At 45.4% G+C, this 10,296-nt stretch overlaps 1 protein-coding gene across 3 annotated transcripts in view; it reads left to right on the forward strand.

Moving 5' to 3' along the window:
- Positions 1-10,290, forward strand: part of LOC106807171 (signal peptide peptidase-like 2B) — a 16,421-nt gene extending 6,131 nt beyond the window's left edge. For 2 of the 3 annotated variants that reach the window (XM_014809438.1, XM_014809441.1), the window contains exons 4-14: positions 655-741; positions 1,350-1,495; positions 1,667-1,818; positions 2,215-2,317; positions 2,651-2,749; positions 3,010-3,091; positions 3,817-3,891; positions 4,221-4,380; positions 5,524-5,601; positions 6,380-6,534; positions 9,118-10,290. In XM_014809438.1, coding sequence (XP_014664924.1) covers positions 655-741; positions 1,350-1,495; positions 1,667-1,818; positions 2,215-2,317; positions 2,651-2,749; positions 3,010-3,091; positions 3,817-3,891; positions 4,221-4,380; positions 5,524-5,601; positions 6,380-6,534; positions 9,118-9,261 — 1,281 coding nt within the window. In that variant the 3' untranslated portion in view covers positions 9,262-10,290. Of the gene's footprint in view, positions 1-654; positions 742-1,349; positions 1,496-1,666; positions 1,819-2,214; positions 2,318-2,650; positions 2,750-3,009; positions 3,092-3,816; positions 3,892-4,220; positions 4,381-5,523; positions 5,602-6,379; positions 6,535-8,040; positions 8,093-9,117 lie in introns of all 3 variants that reach the window. The other variant, XM_014809440.1, reaches the window with a different exon arrangement.
- Positions 10,291-10,296: the final 6 nt, after the last annotated feature.

Raw genomic sequence — 10,296 nt, forward strand, 5'->3', positions numbered from 1 at the left:
ATAATCGATTATCGAATTTGAGACTATAATCGATCGATTTTCGATTATAATCGATCATCGGGACATCACTAATATATATATATATATATATATATGTATATATATATATATATATACAGGGCATGAAATTCATATTTTTTGCGCCGGCCCAGAGGGATGGTAACAGCAGTTTTTGACCAGCCCTCACCATAATTTACCAGCCCTCATAATTTTTTTTCTCCAAAAATAAAGATAAGACTGTTTCACCGACTCTTGCTTGTCCGGAAAATGTTGTAGTGTGCGGCATCGCGTATAGTAGTTGTTGAACAGACTATAATACAGGTCGTGAATGATGTCCGAAGTGTTTTAGCCACTGTCATTTTTCACGCTTGCATTCTCGATTCCAAATGTGTAAAATGTTTCTAAATTATGGCGTGATATCCTTCAGGTAAAACAGTAATGTAGGCTATTTGCTCATTAATGCTATAAATAAAACTGTAGGTACTCGCTAACACGGCTGAACCCACCGGATCGGAGGGCCGGTGTTTTGCCAATGTTACTGGCCCTCTAAATAATTTGCCGGCATATGCCGGTGGGCCAGTGCTAATTTTGCGCCCTGATATATGTACTTAGCTATATATATATATATGTATAGCCATGCATTTCCTACTACAGGTTACTCCACACGGAAATGCATCAGAGTACGCCAATATCAACGTCACTGTATCACTGATCACTGACATTGATGCCAAAGATATCCAGGTTGTACATTAATTGCATCGCGTGATAGAAGAGCTCGGCGATATATGTGCAACAGGGACATGTGGGTTATGGGATCTGCTTCACAGAAATTCTGTTTAACGAGCATATGAACACGAGATGTAGAAGTTTGGGATTGTCTCCCATTATGCAATCAAGTCATTGCAGTTGCAATTTCGCTTTAGTTACAAGATTAGTCGAGTCTCCGTTAGTCGTAATACTGTGCTGGAATGAACACGATCTTATGCCCTTTAGGATTGCTAACAGAATTCTTGTCAATTGAGAGCTGAATCTCACATCATTAGGCTTACTAACATCACACTGCACTGATACATAGTTGAGCATTAATGCGAATAAGTGATCCAGCCAATCTCCAAGGAGCAAGTGCATCAGATGTGTGATTTTACATGTTTATACAGGAAACCTCTAGAGTAACTCGGTGATTTTCTCGATCCGTCTTATTAAACCTGCCAATAGCTGTGATTAAACGTAGTAGTACTAGTCATGGCGAAAAGTTCAAGGGCACCATCATATAATATACTAGATCGTATTTGCATTCAGATGTGATCGAATGCCAACTAATAGTGTGGATATATATTCCTTTATTGCAGGCAATGGGGCCACATATTCAGGTAGCATTGTACGCACCCAGTGATGATTCGTTGTACATAGACTACAGTCTGATCCTCATCTGGCTATTGGCTGTCGGCTGCGTCATTACTGGCTCTTATTGGTCGGGAGTCGTCAAGTATAAAAAGTAAATATTAGCACACGAGCTGTGCAAAAAAAACGTCAGTGCATAGTGCGGCAGAGTGTATAAATAAGTGTTCCTGCGCATTCGAAATGTGCTTCATGTATAAAAGCAGTGGTTGTTGTGTCACGAGTTTTGCTCGTTTGGTCCCCCTCACGCGGCGATTGTTCCTCGCAGGCACGTGGCGGCGCAGAGCGGCCGAGACGATGAGCGGGAGGCAAGCGCGTTCGAACATGACACCCTCGATCTGTCGCCCAAGTTCATCGTGCTCTTTGTCGTGCTGATGTGCGGCATGCTGATGCTGCTCTATTTTTTCTACGATTACCTAGGTGAGCGATCGGTGGCGATTGGTGGATAGTGAGCGATGAATTGTAGTGGGGAATGATTGATGATGAGTGATTGGTTGTCTGGAGAAGTGATCAAGGTGATTGATTAATCGTGAGCGATCAATTGTGTGGGAGAGGGATCAGTAGTGAGTGATTAATGGTGAGTGATTGATTGTACGAGGAGCGATCAACGTTTAGTGATCGATGCAGAATGATTGATGATTAGTGATAAATGGTGAGTAGTTGATCGTGAGTGATCATCATCTCGTGGTACAGAGCTTATTGTGATTATTCTCACCATCATCATTCAGCCACGTTGTAATGCTGGAGCTAATGTAGATACACTGCATAATGTCCATTTAACAATATTCTAAGAGCGTACATGTTCTTTTGTTTCAGTCTACGTGATCATAGCGTTGTTTGGGTTGGCGTCAGCGATGTCCCTCTTCGTTTGTCTGAGTGCACTGCTGGCACTCATACCCTGTCCCTTTGTGAAGCAAAGGTGAGAAGTTTAGCTATAACGCACACTACCTTACAACTGTCGTTACCCCTAAAGGCAGTTTTCCTGGTACTAAAGTGATGCCCTTGTGATATAGTTGCGTGCATAATTTATTATTTAATTATTGTAATTTACAGAAAATATGTTGTTAAATAAATCAAATTATTTATTGCAATTATTGCAATTATTACATTTTGAATTGGTTGCGGACATTTTGTTAATTGATCCTATTATTTATTATAATGTCCATTGAAATATTTGTTTCTATCCACTTTATGACATAATTATTAATAACTGCTGTTCGTTAGTGTGTGATACATTCTGTTGTTTATGCAGGGTGATGATGTGTGGCAAGGCAGTGAGCATCAAGCTGATTGTTCTTGCTCTACTGTGCCTTGGTCTCGCCACTTGGTGGGCAGTTGAGAGAAAAACCTTGTAAGTGCAGTGGGTAATCTGTGTAATGGGTCTGTGTCATGGAAGCTTGTGCCCCATCCTCAACATGTGGCAAGGCAGAGGACAGATTAATATTCTTTCACAAGCCAATTTGCCTTCTGCTCTTTTTTTTTTTAATAAATTGAATTTATAGCAATGCACAGTGTGTATATTCGGTTCACACTGGCCATGAATTGAATTGCAACAAGGTGGTTTTATAAAGACAAAGCAGGCATGAAGTATTCTGTTATTTTTCCGCTTAGGTATTCGTGGATATTGCAGGATATTCTCGGAGTTGCTTTTTGCATCAACATGCTGGTCACTCTCAGGCTACCAAACCTCAAGGTAGATATCTAGTATCCCATGATCTTTGGCATTGACTAACATGCAATCAATAGGATGAGTGAGTTGTGTTTTTTCTTATGACCTCCTGATATGATCATACCATGGAGCGTAGTTAGTAGATCGTACAAATGTGCGGAACTGACTTGACGTTTTTGACTGGAATTCGTCGCTACTCTGTGATATCAATGGTTCTGATCACATACATCGGAGTGGAAATTCGCGTGAGAGCTGTAGGCATGGCAACGTTCGTAGTCGCAGCCCAGAACTGTGAGATTCTGTCTTTGTTTGCCCAGAAATGAGATAAACCTTACACCAGTAACTGAAATTTCATGCTGACACGAGCAGGGTTTGTGTAGGATGTGTGAGTTCTATCATGGATCATGGATCATGGACAGCGGACTCTCAGAAATTGTGCTCGAGCATTTTTGTCACATTTCACTTTTGAAATACAATTATTTCAATAAATTATAGATTTAAGAATGATATGCCATTGTAGTCTAATGCACATACGTTCAACACTCATCAATGGTATTCCCAATCAGCATGGTATCAGAATACTTGATTCAATACTGATGACAACTCAGTTCCCCGTTTTGATTGGTTGAGCCGGAATTGCTTGTAGTGTGAGATATCCTGTTCCACATAGCTATCTCATGCTGCATTTTTACACTGTGTCTTCTGCGTAGTTTGTGTGACTGAATCCGTGAACGTTTACCTTCTTGCAGACATGCACCATCTTGCTAGTGCTTCTGTTTGTCTATGACATCTTCTTCGTCTTCATAACACCTCTGCTTACTAAGGTTTGTTTGTTGAAGCTAAAGCAGGTTTTGTTATAATGCTAAAGGGAGTTTCTTAGAGGATCAGGGTGAATATGATCCCTTCAATGGTTATGGGAATTTCATTATGGGCTTAAACGGGTCTTTTAGGGGTAAAGGGATTCTTTGAGGGTGAGTGGGTTTTTGTTATGGTGAGGGTTTTTCTTTTACCGTTACATAGACGTTTTAAGGCGAGTGCCTTTCTTTGAAGATGGCAGGGTTTCTTCCGAGAGGGGTTTCTTTGAGAGTTAGAGGGTGGGAATGACTCAAGGAGGCGATCGTTTGTTAACGAGTCTCGCCGAATGTGTTCGCAGGATGGGCAGAGCGTGATGGTTGACGTGGCGACGGGAGGCAGCAGCCGATCGCAGGAGCAGCTGCCGATGGTGATCAAAGTGCCTCACTTCAGCGATGGCTCGTTCGGCATATGCTCACTCTCCTACTCGCTGCTCGGTTTCGGTGACATACTCGTGCCAGGTAGCCGAGTCTCATGCGCCATCTCACGTGCTATCTCATGCGCCCCGTCTCACGTGCCATCTCACGTGCTATCTCATGCGCCGTGTCTCATGTGCCATCTCACGTGCTATCTCACACGCCATCTCATGTGCTATCTCATGCGCCATCTCACGTGCTATCTCATCCGCTGCGTCGCACACGCCGCGTATCACGCGCCATCTCATGCGCTGCGTCTCATGTGCCGCGTCTCACGCGCCATCTCACGTGCTATCTCATGCGCTGCATCTCATGCGCCATCTCATGTGCTATCTCATGCGCTGCGTCGCATGTGTCTCACGCGCCATCTCACGTGCTATCTCATGCGCTGCATCTCATGCGCCGCATCTCACGCACCGCGTCTCACGCGCCATCTCATGTGCTATCTCAGGCGCCGCGTCTCACGCGCCATCTCATGTGCTATCTCATGCGCTGCATCTCATGCGCCGCATCTCACGCACCGCGTCTCACGCGCCATCTCACGTGCTATCTCAGGCGCCGCGTCTCACGCGCCATCTCATGTGCTATCTCATGCGCTGCGTCGCACACGTCTCACGCGCCATCTCACGTGCTATCTCATGCGCTGCGTCTCATGCGTCGCGTCTCCTCTCATACCCGGAGAGTGGCGTTTGTTAATTCGTGCTTGTTCGCTTGTTCGCGTTAGTTCGTGCTTGTTCGCTAGTTCGTGCTTGTTCGTTTGTTCGCGTTAGTTCTCGTTAGTTCGTGTTAGTTCGTGCTTGTTTGTGTTAATTCGTGCTTGTTCGCTTGTTCGCGCTAGTTCGCACTTGTTCGCGTTAGTTTGCTCGTTCGTGTTAGTTCGCACTTGTTCGCGTTAGTTTGCTCGTTCGTGTTAGTTCGCACTTGTTCGCGTTAGTTCGCTTGTTCGCGTTAGTTCGCACTTGTTCGCGTTAGTTCGCACTTGTTCGTGTTAGTTCGCGCTTGCGGTGAGGTATGACTTAGAGCTGGAGATGCATGTGCCGGGGGGGGGGTCTGATTATGTATGTGCTACGTGAGAGATGCGAGCAAGGTGGAGCAGTGACATCGTGTGACTGAGCAGTGTTTGCTTGACGGCGGATTGCGGTGGAGTTGGATACAAGCCCTATTAATTATGTGTGTATCGTGTTCTAGGTCTTCTCATATCGTTTTGCCATGGATTTGATCTGCAAACAAAAAACAGGAAGATCTACTTTGTTAGCACGTCTATAGGTAAGAAAGGAAAAAATTTCCCATATTTTTAACTCGCGGTGTGCTGTGTTACTGATTTTTATCAGTCCTATCACAGCTTTAATGCAATATCAGTGAGTATCATATTAATGTGTGTCATATCAGTGAGTGACACATCAGTGAGTGAAACATCAGTGACTTTGTGACACATCAGTGACTGTGTGACACATCAGTGAGTGGTACATCAGTGAATGAAACATCAGTGACTGACACATCAGTGAGTGACACATCAGTGACTGTTTGACACATCAGTGAGTGGCACATCAGTGAGTGACACATCAGTGACTGTGTGACACATTAGTGAGTGACACATCAGTGAGTGACACATCAGTGAGTGAAACATCAGTGAGTGAAACATCAGTGAGTGACACATCAGTTAGTGACACATCAGTGAGTCACACATCAGTGAGTCACACATCAGTGTGACACATCTGTGAGTCACACATCAGTGTGACACATCTGTGAGTCACACATCAGTCAGTGACACCTCAGTGACTGACACATCAGTGAGTGACACATCAGTGTGACACATCTGTGAGTCACACATCAGTCAGTGACACCTCAGTGACTGACACATCAGTGAGTGACACATCAGTGTGACACTTCTGTGAGTGACACATAAGTCAGTGACACCTCAGTGACTGTGTGACACATCAGTGAGTCACACATCAGCGCTTGCGATCATCCGCCACGCGTTACGTGTGTCATCGTGAGTCGTGACATGTCGTCATCATCACCATCATCGTCGGCGTCGTTGCAGGTTATGGTATCGGTCTTGTGCTGACGTTTGTCAGCCTCGCGCTGATGGGCACTGGTCAGCCGGCGCTGCTCTACCTCGTGCCCTGCACGCTGCTGGTCGCCGTCATCATCGGAGCCTGTCGTCGCGAGCTCGCTGACCTGTGGAGTGGACAGCCGGTGAGTGCCGGGGTGCGGGGGTGCGTCGTAGATGCTCGCTCGGGGCCGCACCCGCTGCTGCTGTTGTGAATTGGAATCGTAATGTGTGTGTGTGTGCGTGTGCGTGTGTGTGCGAGCGTGCGTGTGTGTGTGGAAGTGGAAATAGAATACAATGATGAGGGTGGTAGGAGAATACAATGATAGGGGTGGTAGGTGGTGGTAGGAGAATACAATGATAGGGGTGGTAGGAGAATACAATGACAGGGTGGTAGGGGGTGGTAGACGAATACAATGATAGGGGTGGTAGGGGGTGATAGGAGAATACAATGACAGGGGTGGTAGGACAATACAATGATAGGGGTGGTAGGAGAATACAATGATAGGGGTGGTAGGGGGTGGTAGGAGAATACAATGATAGGGGTGGTAGGGGGTGATAGGAGAATACAATGATAGGGGGTGGTAGGAGAATACAATGATAGGGGTGGTAGGGGGTGATAGGAGAATACAATGACAGGGGTGGTAGGAGAATACAATGATAGGGGTGGGAGGAGAATACAATGATAGGGGTGGGAGGAGAATACAATGATAGGGGGTGGTAGGGGGTGGTAGGAGAATACAATGGTAGGGGTGGTAGGGGTGGTAAGAAAATACGATGATAGGGGTGGCAGGGGTGGTAAGAGAATATGATGGTAGGGGTGGTAGGGAGTGGTAGGTGACTACTCACTCAAAGTATTGCAGCATACATTCTGGGCATATCATTGGATTGCAGTCGACTCTGTTTCTGACAGCCCATGTCTGTACTCTTGTTTATTAGATCAGAAATGGTGGGTTGCACTGAATCGTATTATTAGAGACACTTTATTCTACGGACTGCATCATAATGGGAAATAAACCATCTATTTTCCCTTAGAATGAGTGGTGCTAATCTAGCGATTTGATGAGGCCGATCATTTCAATCTAATAAACAAGTGTATGCACTTGGTGTTAACTGACGTAGGCGAATTTTGATTCACATCATTTGGATTTGGTTAGCATCCACCTTTCTGATTCAGTCATGAGTGTGGTATTTCTCGTTGCATGAAAATTGTCGGGTGTTGACTGGTAATTGGGACTGTTGTAGTTGGAAGTACATGTTCGAGAAGTGAGTCACTCTGGTTGATACAGTTAACACAACTCTTCTGGCCTAATTAAAACATTTTGCAGTTTTAATTACATTTAATCTTTTATTTGAATGTTGAATAGTTGTTTAGTTCAGTTAAATCCATTTGAAATCGTGCACTTTTACTTTATGATACGAGATATTCGTTACATAGTTGCTCTCAGGGATAGAATTCTCTTTGCTTATATTATTTTGCTTGTGTAGTGGGATGTTTTCTTCTGGACGTTGCTTGAATGACACTCGGCTTTGGTATATTCAACATGAGTTGCACAGTGCGTGCTAATGTTTACTTGTTTGCTTTCGGTCGTGATGGCTGTGGTCGCATGCGTTCACACGTTACCGCTCTTGCTTTACCGTCATGCCTCTAGGATCGGGAAGAGTTGGTGAATCACGCCGATGGCGATCAGACCACGCCTCATGGTAACTAAAATACTGATGAGCTCATATAGGGGGTGCAGCACGCATACTGGTGTTACCGGTTATACACACAAGGGCGTCGGAACTGCCGCGGCACTTTTTTCAGGCCATAAATTTTCCGTAACCAAAATCTTTCAATAATTTATACCGTCTTTTGGCCGGTACATATATCATGTATATACGTGTAATCTAGGCCCCTATAAGCGGAGACCAGAGTCAGATGAGGTCAGGTCAGGGGCGTGTACAGGGCGGGGGGGGGTCCAGGGGGTCTGGACCCCCCCCCCTGCTCGCGCAGAAAACGCATCTGAGGGGGTCTAATTTCAAAATTTTTCTGGGGGAGGGTTCCCCAGACTCCCCCTTCGCGTGCTCGCAAGTATGTCTTACGGTTAGACCCCCCCTGGTTCAAATCCTGTACACGCCCCTGCAGGTCACCTGTAGCTATAAAATTTTATGATTCAGAACTCTGGCACACATTCCTCTGCTCCTCGTCTACTCCTGATTCTATGCAGGCAGCATGCCGTTGCGTTATATTGAAGGAGCATGCTTTGCCCGGGGTCAGCGCGTTTCATGACGAATATTAACAGTTCGTTTGTGAGCACCAGTACAATTGTATGCATGTCTTGAATGGGAATGTATTTCAGGAAGTTTTACCAAAGTTGCCTTGTAGATTTCAAAATTTTCACGGGGGAGGGCATGCCCCCAGACCCCCCTAGGGTGGCTTCGCCTCCCCGGCGCTCGCCCTATCACCAAAGCCGCGGCACTATTTTATTGCTTCCGACGCCTTTGTATACACACGTGTGGGGGCACTGCAGAAACACTTCTACTCCCACGTACACGTGTAGGGGGCGCTGCGTGCATGACGCTAGTACGCCTAGTAGTGTGTGTCGTAAAGCCACAGTCATGTCCACACCCCAGTTGAAAATGCATAGCATATATCCGCGTATCGTACGTCTCTGCTTACGTGAGGTGTGTGCGAGGTTTTCTCGCCGCCAGGGCCGCAGCACGTGTGTCTGCCGTTGTTGTTGCAGACGACGAGAGCGGTTCTGAGCACGGCCACGAAGAGTGAGACGCCGCGAGACATGGATGCCAGCAGCAGTAGCAGCTGCAGCGAGGGCAGTGACCAGGAGGGCAGCACGAGAGCAGAACACAGAGCCCTCATCCAGAACTCATAGATCACTCTGTCGCACAGCCACTTACGCGCACACGCACGTGTACGTGCACAGGCACGCACGCGCGCATGTACTGCATGCAGACTAGACTGAAGTCGGTCGGATGGTGAGTGCCAGTAACCGTGGCGACGTGCCTTCTTGATCGCAAATTGTGCCGCTGGTGTCAGTGGCACCAACCACGTGAAGCGAGGGCTCCGGTTGCCATGGAAACAGACTGATGCTTATGCTTGTCTTCGGCATGTCGTTCGGCCAGCCTTGTGTTTTTGCTGCACGTCGCGTCGCAGGTGATTGGTCAGCTCTCATTGTGGCAGGTTGCATGTGCGGCATCATGCGCTGAACAACATTCGATGATGTTCATTGACATTCTAGAATTTTTTTTCAGGAAAATTAGCAAAATTTTTTGTGAATCATTGCGAAGGCAAAAGAGTGTCAGTGATGACTTCCTCAAAAGCAAATTCGAACGCATATATGCGTGCACGCCCGCACGCACGCACGCATACCTGCACCACACATTCACTTTCTAACTTGTTGGCCTGAAAGCTGTGACAGACGGCTTAATTTCAGTAGTGTGTAGTTAAGATTAGTGCTAGATATAAACAATAGTCAGATGATTTACAATTTTACATCCGTTTATTCTGTGATCGTTCGGTTTTAATAATGAGTTTTATTGGTTTTGTGGTTTGTTCAAGTCTGTATATTAAAAAAGAAACCGGTCTACTCTAGTGTCCTGTGCGTTTGACTATTTCGTGCATATATAGCGTTTTGCTAGTGGATGTTGTCGGTTGTTCAAACGTCAGTTATTGTGGTAGAAGTCAATTGAATGTGATACATAAAGAGGATAATGTATTCTAGTAAGAAAACGACTGCCCCCCACTATATCTATATAGGTAAAATGTATCGAAAAAAAGATGGGTCAGGAGAATATATAAATACTTGTATATATAATTGCGATGTGTTACTAAGGTATGGCATAGGAAACATTAAACATTATTGTGCATATGATATATATATATATATATATATATATATATATATATA

This window comes from Priapulus caudatus, unplaced genomic scaffold (genome assembly GCF_000485595.1).
Source record: "Priapulus caudatus unplaced genomic scaffold, Priapulus_caudatus-5.0.1 Scaffold198, whole genome shotgun sequence".
Lineage (NCBI taxonomy): Eukaryota > Metazoa > Priapulida > Priapulimorpha > Priapulimorphida > Priapulidae > Priapulus > Priapulus caudatus.